The sequence below is a fragment of the Mchenga conophoros genome, linkage group LG16, assembly GCF_057382185.1.
Source record: "Mchenga conophoros isolate Kocher_MC1m ecotype Shallow Benthic linkage group LG16, M_conophoros_male_GT1.1, whole genome shotgun sequence".
NCBI classification, from domain to species: domain Eukaryota; kingdom Metazoa; phylum Chordata; class Actinopteri; order Cichliformes; family Cichlidae; genus Mchenga; species Mchenga conophoros.
The window spans coordinates 23,495,037-23,519,317 of record NC_140541.1 but is presented as its reverse complement, the minus strand read 5'-3'; the positions used below and the strand labels follow the sequence as shown (position 1 = coordinate 23,519,317).

General features: G+C 40.2%; 1 protein-coding gene across 2 annotated transcripts in view; it reads left to right on the top strand.

The window, feature by feature from the left end:
• myo3b (myosin IIIB) overlaps window positions 1-24,281 on the top strand; it is a 70,484-nt gene that overhangs the window by 23,377 nt on the left and 22,826 nt on the right. For both annotated transcript variants that reach the window (XM_085249197.1, XM_085249198.1), the window contains 20 exons: window positions 713-868; window positions 4,203-4,287; window positions 4,383-4,499; window positions 4,955-5,059; window positions 5,340-5,423; window positions 5,569-5,771; window positions 5,852-5,950; window positions 6,029-6,143; window positions 6,257-6,383; window positions 6,980-7,190; window positions 7,999-8,146; window positions 9,277-9,430; window positions 9,564-9,652; window positions 11,029-11,158; window positions 17,157-17,236; window positions 18,006-18,026; window positions 19,190-19,267; window positions 20,750-20,955; window positions 23,564-23,675; window positions 23,814-23,976. In XM_085249197.1, the coding sequence (XP_085105323.1) occupies window positions 713-868; window positions 4,203-4,287; window positions 4,383-4,499; window positions 4,955-5,059; window positions 5,340-5,423; window positions 5,569-5,771; window positions 5,852-5,950; window positions 6,029-6,143; window positions 6,257-6,383; window positions 6,980-7,190; window positions 7,999-8,146; window positions 9,277-9,430; window positions 9,564-9,652; window positions 11,029-11,158; window positions 17,157-17,236; window positions 18,006-18,026; window positions 19,190-19,267; window positions 20,750-20,955; window positions 23,564-23,675; window positions 23,814-23,976 (2,483 nt within the window). The remainder of the gene's footprint in view (window positions 1-712; window positions 869-4,202; window positions 4,288-4,382; window positions 4,500-4,954; window positions 5,060-5,339; window positions 5,424-5,568; window positions 5,772-5,851; window positions 5,951-6,028; window positions 6,144-6,256; window positions 6,384-6,979; window positions 7,191-7,998; window positions 8,147-9,276; window positions 9,431-9,563; window positions 9,653-11,028; window positions 11,159-17,156; window positions 17,237-18,005; window positions 18,027-19,189; window positions 19,268-20,749; window positions 20,956-23,563; window positions 23,676-23,813; window positions 23,977-24,281) is intronic.

Genomic DNA, 24,281 nt, shown 5'->3' with positions numbered 1-24,281 from the left:
GCTAATGAATTCATGGAATTAACTTTCTGAGCCTAAACTGATAAAAGAAACAGAATTTCAGTGTCGATTAGGTGTTAGAAGCTAGATCAGTGTTTTTACTCCTATCTTTCCTCTGAGTGCAATTGTTGGTGTTCAGAATCTTTTAAGTCTTTGGCTGTAAACGAACAGCACGAATCTGGATGTCTGGTAGATGTATCGTGGCACTCGGGTAGTGATTTCCAGTCTAGCAATATATCAAAACTGTCAGAGGGTGAAGCCAAATGTGTTCTGCGGGTGTTTCAGTGTGTGTGTGTGGCGCAGAAGAGTCAATATTAGAAGAGCCTTCGTATCAGCAAACTGACATCAGTGGCTGAAGGGTTGCTGCAGGCAGGCCTGTATCACAAAGTGACATCACTTGCTGGCAAACACTGCAGATCACAGATAGGACCTGCCGCTGTGCCACAGCAGGGCTTGTTTGGACTCGGGGCCATGGTGATAGTGACCATGTGGTCCTCGGAGAAGGATCGATTAGTGACCCACGCTTAAAAACACTTGCAAGCGGCACCGCACTGGTATGAGTGTCACTCACAGTTGATCCAGACAAATCAGCTCCCCGCAATGTTCAGGTGACTGCACTTAACTGTTTAATTCACTCTGATTTATAGACTGATGAAGGACAGTTTGTCTGTCTGAGGGTTTTAGAGGTAACTGTGTGATATTTTGTTGCTTTAAGGTGTCTGATAAAGGATTTTGAGGTACGTCCATCTGTGACCCACCTTCTGGAGCACCCCTTCATCAAGCAGGCCCATGGCAAGGACATAGCTCTCCGTCAGCAGTTAGCAGCTCTCATCCAAGAGCAGCAACAAATAGGCTGCAAAACCAAATCCAAGTAAGTATCCCAAATCTTATGTTTTGTTTTGTTTTAAATTTCCCTGTTATGAAATAGTAAAGATGCAAACTGTATTAGTTCATTTGGATGTTGAAGATCTCTATTTCACTGATAGGCATGGATTGGGTGCTGATATTTTTTCTGTCCAGTAGGGGGCAGGGTCTCATCTTCTTACACTCCAGCACAGAAATGAAGATGAAACAGAGTAATGGAAATTACAGTATGTGATTAAAGAGAAGTAAGGGCAGTATGACTAATTCAGAAGGAGTTATTGTGCTGAGTAACCTTAGATTAATAAATCCCAATTAGTCCAGTGGATGTACTTAGTACACATCACTTCTCCAACCAATTAACCCAATGATGGAATAATTAAATATAGATTTGCACCCAGAAATAGGTGACATGGCAGCATTACAGCCTGTTCACTTTTAATGAGCTAATTAGTTATTTCCTTCATTAATTAAAATAGCAACTACCTTACAACCTCCTTATGTGTGTAAAAAATGAATGCAGCCATATGAAAAGGCACATGTTGAAAGTTAAATCTTCACCCTGACACTCACATGGCAGCAAGCGACAGAGCAGAAAGTCTCCTGTTTACTGGAGAAATACTGACTTTGGCATTGCTTAATCTTCATTATAAAGGAGTTTGCTGAACCTGCCCTTGACTGAGAGTCTTGATGTTGTGCCAACTCTGTTTACTCCCGGGAGTGTGCAGAGTCTGTGCCTGAGCCTGATCCCGAATTCCTGTCCACAGTGAAAGTGGATAATGGGATTAGGAGCTTGTAGGGCGAGAACTGGGCTCGCCTGGTTTAGTCTCTCATGCCACAGATCAGCAAACAATGACTCCAGATAAGAATAAAGACATAGAGAACTTAAAAGTAGCTGCCGTAGGTGGAATAGTGTGATTTACTTCAAAGCAGGAGCGAGTGAGACGCTAGAGGTCTCAAGTCTTTCTCTAAGGGACATGATGACGGGGATTGACTTTATAGGGACCACATACTGAGCATATTTCTGTGCTGTTGCATTTACACTATATTCAGAATAGAGAATTAATTCAAAAAGTAGATGAGGAAAAAGCTCCTAACCTGAAGCTTGAATTTATATTTCGAGCTAGTCTTATGATTGTATATTTATTATAATGGAATATGGATGCATGTTACAAATGTGACAAAAGAAAAGAAAAAAACTATTGTTTGTGCTTTTGTTGAAGCCCCAAACCACCAAGCATTAAAATTAGGTTGCACAATGCAACCTAACTAGTCCACGTTTAGAGATTACTTGTTACTGTTACTTAACCCTGTTTTATCATAAGCTCTTCAGGCTTACGAGTCAAAGAAGTGAAATTAAATATGGCCCACTTATCTGACCTGACACTTGATTAAATGCTTATTAATATTGTTTGAAAACTGGGACGGCTTTCAGCTGCATGTTAAAAAAAATAGCATAGATAAGTCAAAATGTCATGATACTAATACTGGGCTGGTTAGGTTAAGATATGTTATGGCTATCTCAGTATTACTATATGATTTCGCTGAGTACATTCGGCAATATTATTATTGTGGTTTCTAAAAAAAATGAAAGAAAAAATCTGTCAAGTTCATTTTTAATTGTATTTGCTTTTTTCTTCTTGTTTGGAACGTTAATAACTCTGGAAACAAAAGTGGTGAAAGAAATGTTAACGCTATCCAAAATGCAATATTGCTCCCTGTGTTGTAGTACCAACCACAAAGCTACTGGTTATTTATAGAAGTGCATGCTGCAGTATTGTTTAGTCTGTCGTGCTGCTAATAAACTGATGTACTTAATCACACTTTACAAAAGCAAAAATAAAAAAACCAAAGTAAATAAAAACTAGGGGTGTTAGATGTTGTTTAGATATAAATGCACTGCTTCCCCTTTCAGCCACACACTTTCCACCCCATTCAAGTATATATAATGAAAAATTGGTATGAAAGATTTTGTTCAATCAAATATAAAAATCACAAGGTCAAAGAGGATTTCACAATTACCTATACGTGTAAATAACATGCTGGAATTATATTCCAGCTAGACTCATTCTAGTAGCTTTAAATGCCTTTGCCTTAAAGTACAAATATACAAATATTTTTCTAATATTAAAATCTTGATATGGTCTACAAATACAGAAACCTTGATTTCACAAGGTAATGTGACAGTTAGTGTAATTTATTATATGGAAATGCAAATACAATTTGGAGATGCATAACAAAATGAGTGTATTGGTATTTACTAAAGTAGATGTTACTGTTGTGAAATTAAAACATTACAGAGCTTAAGTGTCTTATAGGAAGATAAGGAAATGGGTCACTCTAGCCCAATGGTGTGTGGTTGCTGTGCAACATGATGTCATAATAGAACCTTCAGTGATTTGGTGTATTATAAAAAGGTTATCATAGGAGGCTGGACAATGAATATTTATATTATTAGCACAATATAAATATTTGATTGCTGAAAAAAACCCCTAAATAACCCCCTAAATTTAAGAAAGATTGTAAGTTTGATTTTTTTATGCTGTCTTAAGCAACTATTTTTGGCAGTTATTCTCAGATTTGTGACACTTTATTGACTTTTTAGACTGTAGATGGCCTTTGACTGGATGTTGCTACAATTGGCTCCCAGCAAGATTTTCACACTAAAGTCTTAATTGGAACAAAGTGGGTTAAGCTCAGCAAAGGGCTAGATTGACTAGCTAGTACTGGTAGTTACTCACTTGTAAAAGGCTTTGTATGCAGACTTAACTATTGGAGTCTGGATTCATGGTAGTATATGGGATTTTTGACTCCACTAAACCATATTACGCTGATAAAAATGGTCTAAATTTTATGGCTGTTAGGTTTGGCTGATGTCAGTCTCTTCTCTGTGGAATTGACTCCATTCATGTTGTCCTAAGCGACTATTATTGGTAGTCATGCTAAGATTTGTGATGCATTACATGTTATAGAAATGTCAAAATGTCCACTCTGTGTTGTGCATATACACATACAGCACACAAAGCAGTAGGCACTCACAAGCACCGCTCTGTTTTACTCTCTTTCTCACACTCTGTGGTTTCCCCTGAGGTTTTCGTGGAGCCAGCTGGAGGTTAGTTGACCTCTGTCCACAGGGGCTCTTTGGAGAGTGATAGGTCAAAACATGAATAAAGTGCAACCACATCCTGTGATAATAGGAGTTTTGTCCCCTGGGAAAGCTTAAAGGGCCTCGTGAAAAACATGGAAGTGACTAGGTATTACATTCAGCCAGTCACACTACTGTTTCTCATTTAGTGGTCACTTTACAGGCTTAAAAGGCATCTCGTGTCCTTGACTTCATACAGGCACGTCCGGATCAATACTCGTAAAACCCTCATAATAGAGAGCTGTCCTGATGATGATCTGGTGAACCTGGAGTTCTTAGACGAGGTAGGATTTTATGTGTTTATCTCGTCATGCATTGATGAGCCCAAGCTGAAAAGTTGTTGATTTTAGGCTGTGTGTGTGTGTTTTCTTTTCTGCAGGAGACAATCATCAGCCATCTCCACAAGAGGTATGATGAGCTGCAGGTGTACACTTACGTCGGTGACATCCTCATCGCTCTCAATCCTTTCCAGAATCTCAGCATCTACTCTCCTCAGGTCGGTAACACATCAGTCACAAATAGTTTTTGTGTTTTTTTTACAAACACAGTGGAAATGATGAATGGATGCCAGTCATGATGCAGGTTCTGCTTTAGTGGATACTCTATTTGTAGGGCTAGTTATTGTTATTATTATTATTTTGTTTTTATTCACAGTAACAGCAACTATTATGGCAATTGTCATATTAGTTAGTGCAACAATCTGGCCCCCAAATTTTCTGCTCAGTCAGTTTAAATCAACTATTTTTAATCTTTTAAATTACTCTAAACATCTCTAATGCATAGTCAGCAACTTTGCATGCATTTTTCCTCAAATTTTCTCTTCACTGGATATCCGATATTGATATTATGTGACGCTGCAGAGTTTTGTCTTCTCCAAGCTGTTGGTTGTTAATTTCTTCAAAGCCGTAATAAAAATAAAAGTCTTCATGAATACTTTTATGCCCCTTTTAGTTCTCTAAGCTGTACCATGGCGTAAAGCGAGCTGACAACCCTCCACACATCTTTGCTACTGCAGATGCAGCTTACCAAGGCATGGTGACATTCTGCAAAGACCAGGTATCTTCCAGAAAAGTGACTGAATAGGTTGAAGCATTGTACCGTGCAATCCTAAAACTGATAGAATAATAATGAAAATTATTTTGTATAAAGCACTGTAGGTTTTACAAATGCTTTCGAGCAATTTCTTTTAATTACAATCAGTTATTTTTTAATGTCGATTTGGAAACTTTTGGACAAAAGCAAAGGAGCAAGGAAATGTTAGTAAATAACATATGAAAAAATTATGGTATATGATGTCAGTGTTCCCGCTTGATGAACTGTTATCTCGTTTGTTTAGTGTATCATCATTAGTGGAGAAAGCGGTGCTGGGAAAACAGAAAGTGCTCATTTAATTGTTCAGCATCTTACTTTCCTGGGAAAGGTACTGCATAGTAGCTCTTTGGTCACTATTTTTCATCATCATTTCTAACTTGTTAATACCAGACTTAACTACTTGATATAACTACTTCATAAACTATCTTAAAAATCTACCAGAGTTCATGAAATAATTATTTTGTTGCTCTCAGGCAAACAATCGGACACTCCGTGAGAAGATTTTGCAGGTTAACCCTCTCGTCGAGGCCTTTGGAAACGCTTGCACGGCAATCAATGACAACTCCAGTCGCTTCGGCAAGTACTTGGAGATGAAGTTCACGCCGACAGGAGCGGTTATTGGGGCCAAGATATCTGAATACCTGCTGGAGAAGTCGAGGGTCATCAAACAGGCTCCGTAAGCAGCTGCCCTTGCTTTTTTCCTTCCTGCGGTTGGATTTGAGTAATTCATCTAACTTCTGCTTGTTTTTCCTTCAGAGGGGAGGAAAATTTCCACATATTCTATTACATATATGCCGGCCTTTACCACCAAGACGAGCTGAAGACTTACAGGCTGCCAGATGGGACACCTCCCAGGTTTGTGATGCAAATAATCCCATCATTCGCTCCTCACAATGTGGAAACTAATTTGACTGTCATAACATGAATCTGCAGGTACATTGACAGTCAGCACTGCAAAGTGATGCAAGACATTGTGTCAAGGAAACAATATAAAGAGCAGTTTGATGCCATTCAGGAGTGCTTCCGAAATATCGGCTTTACAGAAGAGGTACTAAACACTCAAGCAATCACATATGCAATGTTTGGGCACAGATCTATTGAGAGCTGTAATATATAAAATACGTAATATGTAACAATTTTCTTTTGATATCTTGTTTTTAGGAGGTCGACTCTGCTTACAAAATTCTCTCAGCAATTTTGAATACTGGGAATATTGAATTTGCCTCCATCACATCCCAGCATCAGACCGATATTAGTGAAGTGCCTAACTCAGAGGCCTTAGAGAACGGTGAGATGTTAGGCAATGTGTGTTGTAAGCATTGACTGTAAATAAAAAATGGTCATCGGTGACTCCCATAAACTTGTACGACCTGAAGTGTTTTAGGAAGTTAATCACTGGCTGCAAAAAAACAGGATTGTACATCTTTAGCTGCTTTAAAAAACAAGAACTTGTAGGGTGTAGTGTGATTTTGAATGTAGCTTGGATATTCTCTAAACCACACATGGTCAAAAGTATGCATATAGGCTCAGACATATACATTACCTCTCACTAATATTTGGTTAAATGCCCCTTAGCAAGCTGCACCATGATCAGCAAGCTTGGATATTTGACCAATCTTGTTGGGAGAATTGGTAGAGCTCAGCTGGCTTTTAAATAAAGTCCACAAATTTTTATCCATCCCCAAAACAGTTTAGATGTGTGTTTGGGATCATTGAGCTGTTGATTTGAGGTGATGTTGTAGAATTTGAGAAAAGGGAATCTTTCCACTTTCCACTTTAAATATCTGCAGTATAACCATGTTATAGTTTGTTATTATAGTATTGTGATAAGATGCAGTAATCTCTTCACTGTGAAACTGATTGACTGTCTCGCCTTTTTCTCAGCTGCGTCTCTCCTCAGCATTGGACCCGAGGAGCTCCAGGAAGCACTTACCTCTCAGTGTGTGGTCACGAGGGGCGAAACCATCATCCGCTCCAACACCGTGGACAAAGCCGCCGATGTCCGAGACGCCATGTCCAAGGCGTTGTACGGACGCCTGTTCAGCTGGATAGTGAATCGCATCAACTCACTCCTGCAGCCTGACATGAATGTCTGGTCAGTGCGTGCTAGTGATGAACAATTTGTTTGCATGCCCACTGTTTTTGTCTTTTCTGTAATTTCTTGGGGTGTAATTTCTCACTCAGTTTCTGCAAAGTTCTGATGACCTTTCTGGAAGTCTGCAGAGGTAGATGCAAACATGAAGAGGGGAATATCAATGGGAAAGCACAAGACAAGCAAAAGGAGAGCAAAAAAGAAAAAAGTTTTAATAAATTTTTGATACAGAGTTGCGTGCAGAGAAAATAATGTTCAGATGATTAAAAAGACTTCAGAGAGACTGCAAAGAGGCTTTTCATTGATCCAAAAGAATTCCTTCATAAATATGAGCATTGACTGTCAAGGAGTCGTCTCTCAGAGATGAAGCCAGAGTTCCCGTCTGCATTCCAGTCATCTTAGCCGTTTCCTTATTGCCATTAATAACCTGGTAGCACTGGTTAAAGGTGACCTCTACATACTGTGGGTAATGACTGATCATGAAAGTAGCAGCTCCAAGCACTGAATATAAAATACAGGATCATAAATATCTATGCTGTGTTGCAGAAGTGAGTATTGTTAGTGCAGACATTGAAAATAACTGGAGGTTAAATCAATAGAGACTGAAATAAAAGCCATTTAAGAAGATCTGACTTTTTCAAAGACGGTGTTTATGATTTCTCGTCAGACTAGGCCATCCAGACCAGACTCCGTATTTGGGTGGAACTTGGATTATCATTAAAGTTTTATCAATTAATATGGCTGCTGGGGATTTGCTTGTTCCATCGCATAGAAGAATAAGTTTGTTTGTCCCCCTTTTTTTCCTTTGAAGTGCCGTAGAGAGCGGCATGAATGTGGGAATCCTGGACATCTTTGGATTTGAAAACTTCAAGAAGAACTCGTTTGAGCAATTGTGCATCAACATCGCAAACGAGCAGATTCAGTTTTATTTCAACCAGCACATATTTGCTCTCGAACAGGTGAGTTCTTCATGCATAAATAGGTTTTAAATGATCCGCTCTAATGCACAAAGTAGAAGATACCACTGTAATGTGTTTGGGGTGAAAGAATAACACAAAATATGCAGAGAACATTCCATTTAAAACACTATTATGGAAATTAGTCACTTAAATAAATTTGGTGTTTACACAGTTACCAATTCAGAAAAGCTCTCAACATTAATTTTTCCTACAAGTCACCCCAAATTACTCTCTTAATTGATTTAATGAAGCTGTTTACCCTGAAGTGCGAAAAGCCTTTTTTCCTCGATGGAGATGAATTGACATCAATCAGAAACCCTTTTGTTTGAAGTAACTTTGCAACAGTCTTTTTTAAAGAGAACTCAAGAAAAGTGGCTCGGTTTAGTGATGTGGCACATTTTCTCATTAGATAGCTCAGTGTGCATTTCTTTAGAAAAATACAAACTATTATTTATTGAGGCCAAACTCCGCACGGCATATGGACTAATAATAGCCTCTGCACTTTCATTTACATTCACATTTTTAGCTCTCTCCAGGACCAGAAGTGTTATTGGAAGCTACATTTTCCCCGTTCAGATTAATTATAGCAGTGATCTCTGAAAAAAAGGCCTTTAGCTTGTGGAAAACATCCTCCCCTGATGTAGGGCTAATGCTCGGTGGAAAGGGGATCTTTATTTTGTGTGTGGATGTCTTCAGTCTTGCTGTACACAGAAACTGATTATTCTGACTTAATGATTTAAACATGAGGATGGTTTAGATCCATTGGTTCCACTTTATTAGTAAAATATATATTTAAAACAACTTTTTGATCTGAAATTAAATAGATGCAATAATGTGATTTGACTCTGGGTTATTTGCACATTGAAATAAATTATGAATAAGTAAGTGGCTCTATTTGTTGGTTTGGAGCTGTTCTGTTTTATGCATTCAGTAAAAGACTCTATTACGCTGTAAATTTCAGCCGTAGACACACACAGCTGGCTGCAAGTGTGTGGTTTGCTTGATTAGAAACTCTTTTTTTTTTTTTTAAACCACACATGCACATTGCATATTTATCCTAGGTTGTTTAATTGGGTCATTTAGGGAAACCATAACTAGATTATTATTCTGCATTCACTGGTTCTAATTAGATGGAATACCAGAGCGAGGAAGTTGATGCCAGCCTGGTGGAGTATGAGGACAATAGGCCCATTCTGGACATGTTTCTGCAGAAGCCCATGGGTCTGCTGTCCCTGCTGGATGAAGAGAGCCGCTTCCCTCAGGCCACCGACCAGACCCTAGTGGGTAAGATTGGAACTACAGTCGCAAACATGCTGAGATGTAGCACATAAAATAATTCAGTTACATAAGAGTTCACAGATCAATGCATAATGAGCCTTCACGTGCTGTAATTTTCTTCTACATGTCTTCTTTACAGATAAGTTTGAGGACAATTTGCGCTGCAAATATTTTTGGATACCAAAACGAGTGGAGCTTTGTTTTGGAATTCAGCACTATGCCGGACAGGTATCAGATACTTCATTGGATGTGTTTAACTAACAATCTACTGCCTTGATGATGATGGGTGTGAGCATGTAAACCAGTGTTCAGGCCTTTGAAATGCTTGGTAAAACCTTCTATTCTGATTATGCCTTTACTTTGAGTATTTCATAAACATCTGCATACTTTATGGAAGGATTTTTCTCTACATCTGTTTTGGGGTCTGATTAGGTTTGTTGTGACTTAAAAAAAATTATTACATCCCATATAGAGAAAAATAGGAAACAAAATCCTATAAGTCTGTGAAATTTTACTAAAAAGTCTATCTTAGTTGATCCTTCACATTTTCTCATAATGTTAACTTTTTTCATACTTATTTCTTATAAATATCTTATATGAAGAAAATGTGAAAAGAGACACTTTTTTGAGTGGATTATAATATGAGACATGCGAACATATGAAGAGTGGCACAGTGCAGCAGTGGTTAGGACTGGAGCCTCATAGCAACCAGGTCCTGGGTTCAAATCTACCACCCAGCTGGGGCTCCCTACAATGAGTCTACCCTCTTTCCCTGCACCTGCATAGATTCTCTCTGGGTACCCGAGCTCCCATACTACAAAGATCTGCCTGTGTAGGTAACTGGTGATTCTAATTTGGCCAAAGGGGTGAATGTGAATGGTTGTCTGTTTCTCTGTGTTATCCCTGTGACAGATTAGAAACCCTGCCTGTCAACTCATGACAGCTAGGATAGGCCTCAGCCCTTTTTCCCTGTTTCCCTTCTTTAAGAATGGCTTCTTGACAGCCATCCTTCGCTGGGAAACCATTTTTGACGAGGGTTCAGCAAACAGTAGATTTCTTCCTATTTCTTAAGGCCATGACTTTCAGATACTGTTCATCTGCTAGACATTTTTTAGTGCTGCTACTTCTTCCTTTGTCCTTTAGTTGTTCAGTTTCCTCAGATTTTTTAATGACATACTGCACACCATGCCGAGATATGCCAAGCTTTCAGCTAATAGCTCTTTGGGAATCACCAAGCTGTTTGAACTGTGTTATTGGAATTTTTCATAAATCCAGGACTGGATAGCGGCACAGCAAACTTATCGCATGTCACTGAGGAAAAACGCAGGTGTTTCTAAAAACATCTGTATTCCAGTAAGCTTTGACAGTTTGGCAGAAGCAGCATGCGCAACACCGGCAACTGAACCTCAAATGGATTTCAGCCATCAGTATTTTTATTGCTCACACCTGTGGTTTTTCTGTGGTTAAAAGGAACATCAGTTTTCTCTGGGATCTTTTTACCCTCACATTAATTTCAGCCTTATCATAGAGTGATGACAATTCAGATTCAGAAAATGTGAATTGACTGTTACACGTACGTGTATTTCTCATGTCCTACTCAACAGGTAATGTACAATGTGAATGGCTTTTTGGAGAAAAACAGAGACACTCTCCCTGCAGACATTGTTGTGGTGTTGAGGACGTCAGAGAACAAACTTTTGCAGCAGCTGTTTTCCAGCCCCTTAACTAAAACAGGTATGATATAATGCTATTTAGAAAATCTCAGCAACTAACCACTAGCCACAGAGGAAATGGAAACTTTCCTTTTGTTAACAATTGCGGGACTATATCACTCAGTGAATAGTGCTGCTGTGTACTCTTCCCATAAATGTTCAGGTAAGTGGGTTTCTTTAAGACGCGACTCCCAGGCATCTGCTGCCCCCCCAGCCCCCCTTCATTTCAAGCCTCTGCGTGCCGTGCTCGGATAAATCTGCAGTCTCCATTATCTCTTGAGAGGCTCAGCTCTCCGCATGGCGCTCTGTTTTTATTTTCACTAAGCTGTCCCTCTTGGTTTCCCTCTGCTGAATGCTATCTACAGATTGTGGGTGCAGTGGGATATTTTTATGATAAGGTTTCTAAATACCCAGGGGATGAAAAAAGAGTATTTAGAGAACACAAAAGCAACTCTTCCCACCTCTTTTCTGTTGGTTAAATGAAGGTAGAGTAATGTGCTTGTCATTAGCTGGGGCTGGGGCCCTCCTGGTCACTTGATTTAGCTGAAATGCTAATAGATGTTTTATATTATCAGATTCCCACTTCCTACTTTTATTTCAGCTAAGCCACTTTATGTGATTCGCTTCCTTTTTTAGGCACCTGTAAATTCCTGCTTTCTCTCCCAGTGGCATTAGAAGGAGATTCGATTCACAAAAGGCACCTAAGCTGAGACTCCTGTAGAAATCTGTGCAGCGTGTCTGCAAACTTCAATTGCTGGCTGTGCACGAGGGAGCCTTCAGCCACTTCCTTTCTGCAATTACGAGCTTCAGAAAAGTACACTCTATAAAACCCAATTCAGTGAACACTTAATTTCAGTGCACAAAGGCACTGAATAGAAACTAAGATGTGCTGCAGTGTTTACTGCTGCACTCCTGAAAGCTTCTTTATTTCCTTTTTTCTTTTCAACTGTGTTTGTGTCTGTCCTGACTATCCTGAAATGTTTAAGATTCTTTTAGAAACACCGTGCTTACACAGATCTTTTTTAATTTTAGAGTCAGAGGTCCGATTTTCATATTGCAGCTTGTGGACCCGCAGATCATCTCGTTAGATAAAGAGCTATGAAACACTGCTCGGGCTTATCGTGCCGGAAAAGATGGAGCACTGTTTAAGTGAGATACAGTAACGCATGAGAAAATTATAAATCTATTCTTCGGGGTAAAATTTGTGGGGAGATTTAATTTGCATTTTACTCCACATTATGGATTCTCTGTTATCTGTGAAATTACCATTATCTGGGGCGATCTGATGGAAATCTGTTTTACACCAGGGTGGTTTCACTGTCTGGGCCGCCCCCTCAGTGTGTCACCACTAGGGGACATCATTGTAGACCTGCAGCGGCCTGGATGCAGAGATGAAAGCGAAATGCTGGATCTGGGGTTTTGGACTACACATATTGTGCATGAATGCACTGGAGGTTAATGTTTGTGGTGATGCACATGTCACACTGCAGTGAGGACACAATACCTATAAATCAGACAATTTAGCTTTTTGGTTTCTGTCGACTGTAAAACAAGCGACCGCAATTTGAGAATGTGATATCCCGACCGTTCATGATTGAAGGGTAGCAGGGAAGTGTGAAGGCCTCAGAAAGTAAAAAGTTCCCAGGCGGTGAATAGCGAGGGCACTTGAGCCTTGCAGAATGTGGGTCCTTGAGGCTTGGACATGTGGTGGTGTTTTGTCAGAGGAAATGGGATGTATTTGCATGGACAAATTCCTCAGAGCCAGGGCCTTTCCCAGATCAGGGGAATCACAGTGTTTGAATTGGCAGAGCTCACTTGGGTCTACCAGGGCTTGGGCAACCCACGGTCACAGTACAGTGGACGTGTGTGTGTGCGCGTGTGTGTGTGGCCTCAGGGCTGCCTGGCCCTGCTGATTGTAGCATAGCACATCTGCACATGCACACTGCTCATCGAGACTGCCAGTTCTTTGTCAGAGGATGGAGTTCACAGATAGTGGGCCGCGCAGGCACACACATGCTATATTCTCATTCAACCGATAAGGTTTTAACATCTTATACTGTACGCTGAAAAATAACAGGTATGAACGGGACCTGCACTGATGTAATTTGGTGTCATTTTGAATTATTCATTGGCAAGCCACCATTTAAAAAATTAATCACGGGATGATTTCTGTATATAAAGATTTACTATTACATGCCGTCTTTGAAAGGGACGCTATTAGCACCTAATACATAGCATTCGTGACTTCTTATTACCAGCTTCTAAACAAATAAACCCTCCCTGAGTTTGTATGCATCTTTGTATTTTCCTCTTTGTATTTGCAGAATAAATAATTAGATATATCATAGATCCTGCACTATCCTTCAGAACAAATGTGAAATATTTATCCTCTGTCTGAGTTTTTCCCATTTATTTTCAAGTTTATACTATAATTTAATGTCCCTTTGATTACATTTATCTCATACCTAACTCCCCTAGTTATTTTGCAGATTTAAAAGCAAAAAGCTGTTTTTAATGGTCAGTTTTACCACGTCACATCACAATCTGAAGTCTAATATTTGTCAGCTGGAGCATTTATGCCATTTGCCAATTGCTGCAGTTGCTAAAGAAGCTCATGCCGTTAATATGCTCTGCAAGATCTTTAGGGCTGTGGAGTTCATATTGAGCAATTTACATATTGGTTTTACATCTTCACACAAAGCCACAGTTGCAGCTCTCCCATCCTCTGCCATCTCCCTCCGTCTCCCTTCATGTAAGGAGATCCTCCTGTGTGGAAGTGACAGGCTTCTCCCAGCGATATGACATATTTGGCTCTTTGTTCTCTGCCTTTTTTCATCCCAGTCGGCAGACACTGCAGTCTTTCACTGCACTTCCACATATTCTCTCTAGCAGGAGAGACACTCACCAAGTAATACTTTTGTTTGAATTCTCTCCTAATCGCAGTATTGGGGAATGTTTTGAGTCAGCAGAGGGATTTTTTTTTTTTTGACGGGCCTTGCACATCAATAGCAAGAAGCCGGCTCTCCTAAGTCACATGGTACAACATCCTTTGATAAATGCAACACTGTGTTGTGTCACTAAAAGCCAATTACACCATGCTTTTTTATGATTGATCTGCTTTGACAGTAGTGGATGGCATTTAAATCAACAGCCCCCGAAGCCATCTCTAGGCATAACCGGTGGTGGTTATAGAGGGTGGGTAGGGTGGCGGGGGGTTACGGGTGCTTTAATCTAATTTGCTTGGTTGCTGAGTTGAGTTTCTAGATCACATGTTTTCAAAAAGAGAGCGGGAGAGCGGGCAGAAATATCCAGCAAGGCTCTGCTCACTCAGCTCAGGAAGGCTGCTCTCTCTTACAACTTTGATTGTCCCCCGTGTCGACAGCTCGATCCACAGCTTCTGAAGTACAAGGCGCACACTGGCACTCATAAAAGCATGTAGGGAGGTGTCATATTGAACGCGGGATTGCTTTTTAATCCCGAGCACATTGACTATTCTTGTCAATAGAACCCCAATACAACTGCCAGCTTGAGCTTTTTTTTTTCCTACAGGATTCTTGCTGGGCTTAATTTTCAAAGTGAACGCACAGATGCCAAGGAAGGGTTTTTTTCTTCTCTTTCTACCCCCCACTCCCCACACACCGCTCTGCCTCTCTCTGTTTGCGTCTTGGTAGTCCATGCCAAGAGCAACATGCGTGAAGCAGAAACGATCAGTGGGACGCTCCTCCACCTGTTTCTCAAGTCTGAATGACCTGGGAAATATTCCCCTCACCTGCTCGCCCTCCTTTTCAATTATTAACCTCTTATATTTCCACTCCTTTTCTCTTTTCGTTTTATTTTTATCATGAGAACTCTGAGAATAAGGGCTGTCTCCATCTGTAACTTAAAACACATGTAGCCTATTCTTCAGCTGAATCCGCTTTCAAAGAACAAATCTTCCTTTTCTAGCTCGTCTCTGTGTTTGAATAATTATTATCCACATCATTAGACAAGCTCCTTACTGTATCTAAATTAGAAGGTCTTCTTTTCAGGCCGGACATCACAGGTGTTCCCTTGGCTTCGTGTCTCAGGAGGCAGAAATCTTTGAGGATACTGACTATTAACCAATGCTCTAATCATCTAGTCAGGAGGGGATATGAAACCCGCCGGAAGAATGAATTAATACGACCCGCCAAGGAATACACGAAGAAAGCAGCGAGTGTCCATTTGCAAGGCTTAGGTACAACTGTCATAGTTTCTCTCATCGCAGCGCAGCCCCTTCATCTCCTCTTGATGGTGTCATGGAAGTGAGAGGCGTAAAAGCACAGTGACACTCCACGAGCCCGTTCCACTCGCAGCCGCTAATTCATCATGACAAATGTGCTCAGATGATCTGGCCCAGCAGCACTAATGGGGAGAAGAGAGAGCGCACTTCATTTGCACAAGACCCACTCCAATTAATCCATCCAGCTTTACTCTGGGCTAATTGGAGCAGGGCCCTCCCTGCCTGTGTGCTGGTAATATACCCGACACAGTTTAACAGCCTCTGTTCTCAAAGATCATACTTTTTGTGCGTGCGTGCGTGCGTGCATGTGTGTAGGTTTTGCCGAAGGGGCCTTTGAGGTTGTAAAATCTGTTCCCGGTATCCTAAACACAAGACCTTCTCACAAACATGTGTTCATAATGAGCAATTAACTGCTCACATTTCCATCATATCGGGCTTTACTCTGTCCTTTCTTCTATTTTTGGGTTCCAGTTTTGATCCGTTGGTTATTTTTCCAAACGTATTTACAACAAATATAAAAAGCATATTTTAATATGGCAGAATGTCTTGCATTTAGTTTGTTGCCTGATACAAAAAAAAACTGATTTATTAGCAGAATAAACAAGCAGATGCATAAATAGAAATCGGGAGATAACTGTCAAAAGCTAAAAGCAACATCAGTACTAGCTTAAAAGACTCTTTTGAAGAGTGCTCACATCATATGTTTTTGGTTGTTTTGACTACAGCAGTGTGTGTGTGCACATATTTGTGTGTGTGTGTATCTATGTGTGCTATGAACGGCACATTGCTTTGGCTCAGTGCAAAACCCTTTGGCACCAGTAGGACACCCTTTGTCTAAAGTTAGAAGTGCACTGCCTGTTAATTAATCCATCCTAAATTGATTTTGATCAGTCCGGCTTTTGATTGAAGCTTCTAATACATGTTTGATAGTGCAGCGTCCTCTGGGAAAAGGCAGGCGCTGATCCGGTGTTTAAGTTTCTGGCTCGCTGTCAGACGATGTCCTCACCAACCGATGCGAGTCTTGAAATGATATCGCAGAAGACGAGAGCATATTTGCATTTTCGAAGTTTGTCTGTGTGCGGTAGAAAATCTAGAACAATTGTTGGGCTGTCACTTTGGCTTTATCTTTAAAAAAAAAACTTAAAAAGGTTTTCCTTCTTGCCATACACGGCTGCTCGGGTAATGCTGCCTCCTGTGTCTGCAGACGTATTTTTCTAAAGGTGTGTGTGGCACATCTGTGCAGCTATTGTTTATTCATGGAGTAAACCCTTTGAAATGTGTTAAGATACTTCCCACTCATTATAAAAATCCTGCCACCCATGGATTAGGACTTTGATGTCACCAATCCTGCTTCAAAGGCTTCTTTCACTGCTATTAATCACAGTTTAGCCTCTGAAGATATAGCCAGAGAAAACATTTGGACATCTTGTGCAGAAACTTTGAAATGTTCAGACTGTCTTGCATATGCTATGTTCACATCCTTTCCACTGTGTGTGGGGCTGTTGGACTGCTGTGCACACAGATGCACTCCTGAGCCCATGGATTCAGCTTAGTTTTTTTTTCTTTATACTCTCCTGCTCTATGAACACCAACATAGTGGTGCACGCTTTATACACCTTTTTCTTGTATGTTGAATAAAAAAGAAAAGAAAATCAATCCCGGAGTGTTTACTGAAACGCCGCTGGCTCATTCCCAAATATTATTTGCTTTCTCATATTACTGCATGAAAGTCCACTGGCTTCATTCTTGTGTTCAACAGGAAATCTGGCGACGTCCAAAGCGAGAGTCACCGCCGCCTCCAGATCTCTCCCACCACAGCTTGGTTCAGGACGCACCAAGGTGAGCATTCAGCCGTAGCCCGAATCATCACGTGCAAAAAAAGCCCCATAATGCTTTTTTTACATTTTTTTTTATTTGTTGCTCACAGGCATTGCACCATAAGAAACCCAATAAAAACCTGTGCTGTGAAGCATAGCCACATTAATTGACTGCCCTGTTATGTTTGCTGTCTTGCTTGTGGTGATACAGCATCGCCATCTGGCACTCAGTGTCTACATCATAAAAGTAGTTTCTGAGACTTAGTGAATATTGTTGTTTTTGTCGCTGGCAGGTAGCGTTTTAAATTTTAAGGATGACTTTTGCAGATTCACCTAAATCAGCTTAAATCACTGCATTGGCTTGACGGTTTTCTTTCCATGATATTTCATGTAGAATCTCTTGTTGCATCCAGCAATGCTGATTGTTCATGTTCACTCTAAGTTTGTTTGAGCTGAGTCTTGGCAGCATCAGTGGCTGGAAATTTTCTTAAAAGAAAAAGCTCTTACTGCCTCTCCCTCTGAACTTTAACAGTTTCATTTCTGGACCTTCTTTGTTTAAGGGGCAGAATTTCACAAGCTAATAATATCTCTAAGATCGCGTTTCTTAAATGACTGAAAATATTCAGCCTATGTTGACTAACTTTAATCTGATCTTTGTGTAGGAAATACAAAGTCACATGATGCTTTAACACTCGAACCTCTCTTAAAACTGAGTTTCAGATTCCTCTTGTCTTTCCATTTCTCTCTTCCTTTCCTTCCATGTTATTCGACAACATGTGCTGTACTCAAAGTCTCCCAAATACCTGTTGAAGGTAAGAGCCCTGTTTGATAATAGTAAAACTTTCTGAATCCAAATGCACCACCTCTGAAGCACAGGACAGATCTGAGAAAATAAACCCAACATAGTTCACTGAAGTTATCATCGCATTATTGTTCTCCAAAAACGAAAACTTCAAACTGCGCTTCACAGACTGACTGTGCAGCTCCAGTCATAAAACATCAATCACAAGCTGCTTTTGGAAAATGTAAATCATCCCTTTTGAACCATTTTTTCTCCACACAGCCACATTCCTGAGTTATTAATGTAAACAAATGCACTGCGATGTGTCTTTTAGATTATAAAAATGCTTCATGTGAGACGGAAACAAAGGCCAGAATAACAGTGGGAATAATAACAGTCCTACTTCGTTGAGCTTCCACTAAGCACCTACTCAGTTATTCTTGAAGAAGAGAGGACTTCTTAGTAATAACTCTGTGAGACTGATGTAATATGTATGCGTCTCGTTCTCAATCAGAGTTGGAGAAAAGTTGACAGAAACTGACGCTTACGAGAAGCTACCAGTGCGCTCAGATTAAAGTGACAGTTGTTAGAACAGTGGAAGTGAGTCTCCGATAGCCGTTTGCTATTCTGAAAGCAGATCATACAGAAGTACAAAGTGTCGGAGCGTCTCGTTCCTATGCAGCTCGCACAGCCTTTCACGTACCTTCCTTTCTCCGTGCAAGGATGAAATAAAGTATTAAGATATTCACTTACTATAAAATATCTATTGCATCATTAATTTTGATGAAGCCATGAACTGCGAAGGCCATTAGAAAGCTTATATTGTGTCCTCGTTAATCCGCCGTCATCAGGATGACTGTCTGCTCGGTGACGGCTAGTCTCATTACTCAGAATGCTCTGCAATTTTCCCATGCCCCACAGCAGTGCCGAATTATTCTCTAGATTGTTAGCTTTAAGTGTTTATGAGGCTGTGTTATACAGACGGCACAGTTAGTACAGCTGTGTTTTCCCAACTGGCCCATTTAGAGGAAGGGGACCTGCTGTAATAATACCTTTATTTCTGCAGAGCCCGCTGAAGATGTCATGTCGCAAATGAACAGCATCTCATTTGAATCTGCTGCATTTTATGTTGCAGTGGCCTAAGTCTGGCCTGATCATCAGTGCAGCGTGCTTATCGCGACTGTTTGTGTTCAGGTGGACACCATGGAGATGATCCGCCACCCAGAAGAAACTACCAAGATGAGGAGACAGACGGTGGCCTCCTATTTCCGTGTAGGTGTTTGCATTTCTCACTAAAAATGACTGCCCGGATGACACGTACTCCACCATACATCAGCAGGAAAATGAGACTGAAGTCTGCGTGCTGGTCTCATTTTGCCGTTGAGCATTTTTAAACTGTGTACTTTGTTTGTAAGAGTAACAAAGAAAAGCTTCAAATGTGAAAATAAAATGATAGCTGCTTTTCAGGTTCAGCTGAGCAGCTAATGATCTTCATAACATATGAAGCTGCAGACTAATTTGAAGCTCATACAAATATGATTAATTTATGCTGTATCAATAACTCCAAACAGCAAGATTCAATGACGTAAAGCAGGAGCACTGATTGTCTGAAAACAACTAAAAGCCTTCCACTGATGAGTGGATTAACTTGTTATTAATATGATGTTGTAACTGATCAAACCAGCAAAGTCTGTGATATCAATGGATCCTTCAGTTATTACTGATATAATATTTACATTAAATGAATTATGGGTATTCATGTGTTCTTTGTCAATTTACCTCTGATGAAAAGCATTAAAAGATGTCCTCAGCTTGCTCTGGGGACTAGCTGGGGAATGTTTGCTGAAGATGGCTGGTGGACAGCAAAATTGAATTTAATGAATTTGTTCTGTGTAAATCAGTAACTGTCTGCCAACAAGTCCACTGCAGCTTTATAAAGTAGGGGTTGTACTCACTTGTGGACACAAATAGTTGCAGACACCATGGATGAGTAGTCATTTCTGTTATATTGCCTTGTAGGACGAGTGTGAAGTTGAACAAGTTAACACAGAATTGGCAGGTACTTGAACGTCTGCAGGGATGTCATGCTCATGGCCTGATGATGAAATGTGCTCTGCTTTGGTCAATTGGATCCAAGTGAGAGGACCTTAGCATACTCATAGACTATGAACCTGTAACACACCTTTCATTTCATAAAATGTAAATACATCTCAGTAAATACATCTTTAATTAGTGCTTAAAAAGAAAGCAAGTGGACTTTTTTGGTTTTTGAAGACGTCACTTCTAAAACAACTGATGGACAAAACCCTATATTTAATCCCAAAGCAGGTCACATACCTTGTTTTTAAGTGCTGAAGACTGCCAGGACCTGGATGAATGAGAATCTACTTGCACACTTTAATTCGTTTTGTTATTACATTGCATTTTTTTTAACATTACCATAACTGATACCAACAATTCTGCAAATAGAATTACACAGTGTTGCTTTTTTTTCAAATCCCTAAATAATTCATGATGTCTTTTACTTTAGAATTGAAAACACTGTTGTGTCCTGTTGAGATAGATTTGTTTATTGATTCATACTGATTCATTCTCGTGGGTACCATCGAGCTTGTTATGAGACTGTCTGGAAAAAGTTTGAATGCTTCTTCCAGTGCAGATCTGATCTGACCTAAAAACCCTGATAATATGAAACGATATAACTGCTCTCTCGTGTCTTCTCTTGCTTCTGCCCTCATTGTTGTGTTTGTGCAGTACTCCCTGATGGACCTGCTGTCTAAGATGGTCGTGGGCCAGCCACACTTTGTGCGCTGCATCAAACCTAATGACGACAGGCAGGCACTCTGCTTCTGCAAGGAGCGGGTGATGGTGCAGCTGCGTTACACTGGGATCCTGGAGACGGTGAACATCCGCCGCCAAGGCTACTCCCACCGCATCCTGTTTGAAGACTTTGTCAACAGGTAAGAGTGGCGTCGAGACAGGCGGCGCCTCCACTCAGCAGCACGCACGCACGCTGACACAACCCCAGAGATGGCGTAGAACAAGTGAGCCGTGCTCTACATCACACAAAAACACGGGTTCTTTAATTAGATAGGGGTACATGTTGAGCAGAGCAAGAGGCTGACTAATTGGCAGTCATTAGTGATAGTGCAAGACTAAATCCTGCAGCTCTTTTAACTGGGTGGATACTCCAGTCTGGAAGATATGGATTAAATTCAAACAAGGAGGAACTGTGATTATAAGGGGTGATGCATTTTAATAGATTTCCTTTTACTATTCATAAAGAGTTTGTTCTTATACTCGGTGACCTGAAAAAGCTCAAACATAGTCTCCTTGTCCCATCGGTATTACATTAGAGCACAATTAAAACAAGTCTCATCATTAACGGGGGGCTTTACGTAAGGGTGTTGTTTTGGGTTTTTAAAAATATGGGACAGGATCCGTTTAACTGTTACTAAGCACTACACGCTTCCTCCAATTTAAAAGCGTACACCTAAATTTTAAGGGGAAAAAAATCCACACATTTAGATGAGGCTGTGCGAAAATGCCAGAAAGCTTATGTTTGATCAGTGTTCCTTTGAAAAGTATTCCAGCCACCTCTAATGTGGAGACTTTAAGATTATATAAAATTTAATTAACTTAGACTTGTAGAAAGAAGAACTTTGAGATGACTGGTTAGTGTCGTTGCTTCGGGGGAAGCTTTAAAAATGTGGGCCTAATTTTGGCGAGCTGAAACTTTGAATGACCACATGGTGTTTCCCTGCATGTCCTACTTTTGCTCCCAGTATTGAAGGCCGATTACTGGAAGATCGCACACAACCCCCGGCACGATGACGTCCCTGTTGTCTCCTGTGCCTGAAGTGTGCCTGTGTGAGAAGGAGAGTGTGTAAATATATTTTAACCTTGCTATTGAATCCATATCATCCTACCTGAGCCAGGCAGAAGTCATACAGACAGACCTGAATGGCTAAACTGCACCTTTAGTGAAAACTGATTTAAATTTGTGCTCCCATATCAAAGGCTCGTCTGATGTTGCAGTGCTTTGTATTTACCATCAAAGAAATAACAGGTATCAACAGGAATTAGAATGAAAGGCTGTAGACTGAGGCGGGGAGGGGAGTTCAAAGAAGTTTTTCTTCTTGTTGTTGTTCTTCTTTTTGACCACTGCCAGAACACGAAAGATGAACGAGTATTTCTGGAGCCTTGATGTCCCTGAGCAAACAATTAGAACCACTCTGTCCTATGCTGGTATTTTATAAACAGCAGGATCAGTGGATGGATCCAGACAATGTGAGCAATAAACAGCGGCGTGGGTGATGCACACTGATAGGCCTGCGCTAATGAGGATCTTCTGTGGCCACTGAAATAGGAGACGATGATGCATTGAAAAGAGATCCAGCGCTGGTCTCTGTTAAAGAGTCATGTTTGACTCAGATTTCTGAGCAGCAGGAAGTTTTTAACTGTGGTTCTCTTAACAGTACTTCTAGTAGCAATGTGCAACAAGATGTTGATATTGATAATGTCATTTCTTGAAGACAGTTAAGTAAGTAGGCACTACGTCATCCCCTAGTCTACCAAAACTAAGTTAGCTAAATTATCAATATCTTGTCAAATATTCAACATTTCAAGATTTGTATATCAGATGGCTCCAGTTTCAGACACATGCTTGATTTATTCTCTATAATTTAGTGGTTTATATATTTTCCTAATAAGTGAAAGATTCCTGGTTCAATCCCAGGAGAACACAAAGATCCCTTTGAGCTTGCATTAGGAGGGTATGGAGGCTTATTTCACTTAAAAAATCAGAAGTTTGAAGTTTGAAGCTGTAAGTCAACATTTTTAGATACCTAACTTGAAACTTTTAGACTGCCTAATCAAAAAATAAATGAATAAGTGGCAGAACAATCTTTTATAGGAATGACATACGTTAAAAATGTGTTAAAAAAGTTGCCAAATCAAATATGTGATCCCTTGTCACTAAGAAAGCAGTTGAAAGTAGCTTTTTAAAATTCTTTAAATCTGTTTATATTGTTCTATTATTGGCATGTCAGTGTCTCAGGAGGTAAAGCAGGTTGTCCACAAGTTCATAGTTTGATTCCGGGTCTTCTAGTTTGCACATAGTCTTCTCTGCATCCATCTGACTGCCTGCTACATGCATTTGTGTGCATGCATTTGTACTGCTTAAAGACGTCGAATAAAGCTCTGTCAGTTGTGTGTCAGTGAATCTGTGAATGCAGCTTGTAATAAAAACACCTTCAGCAATTCGTTAGCCTCTTGACACCCTGTGTTCTCATATCGGGACACTGTATTTTGGGTTTTCTGCACAGTTTTTCACTTAACTTAGTGTTTTATCCAACCTTGATTTTATTGTGTTATGCTTTTTGAGGACGTAAAAACTATGTAACAAAGTAACGACTTCCTGTGCAAAGATAATGCTTAGTTTTTATATTTATCAGCTCCAAATACTCCCAGATTTTTTTTTAAATAATAGCAAAACACAATATCTCTGCTTGAGTAACTACATTTGTTCAAAGGTGTCCTTTTTCTCTTCATTATCTCCTCTTCCAGATATTACTATCTTGCATTTCGGGCTCACGAGATGCCTGAAACTAGCAAAGAAAACGCTGTTGCCATACTGGAGAGGGCCAAATTAAAAGACTGGGTGTTGGGAAAGACAAAGGTGGGGTTATTTTTAAAACAAAAAGTTTAATATTGAAGTTATTTGTATTTGTAAAAGACATTAAAGTTTGTAAAGACATAAAAGAAATAGACATAATCAAGCTTTGGATGTCCTAAGCAGAGCAAAATGTCCTGTCAGGTTTTTCTGAAATACTACCATGTGGAACAACTGAACCTGCTGCTGCGGGAAGTAATAGCTCGGGTGGTGGTGATGCAAGCTTACACTAAAGGCTGGCTCGGGGCCCGGCGTTATCGAAAAGAGAAGGAGAAGAGAAGCCGTGGGGCCACAATCATCCAGTCAGGTACGCTGGTTTTGATTAAACAGTAAACAGGAAGAGCGATTATTCAAACTTAAGTCAAAAATATGAAAAGAAAGATGAGTTGTGATATATTCTTTTATCGGTCGTGATGAAACAGGTGCAAATTTGATGTGAGGTGGTTTCTTAATGACATCTAGCCTATTATGTGCCTGTGAGTCTTCATAAAAGAGATAGTTTGATAACCACAGCTTGACCTATGAGGGTTAAGAGCAATGCTTCAGAGCAGACAATAAGACCTCAGAGAGTTCAAAGGGATCCATCCCTCTGCCACCTGGTTTAGCAGTGTT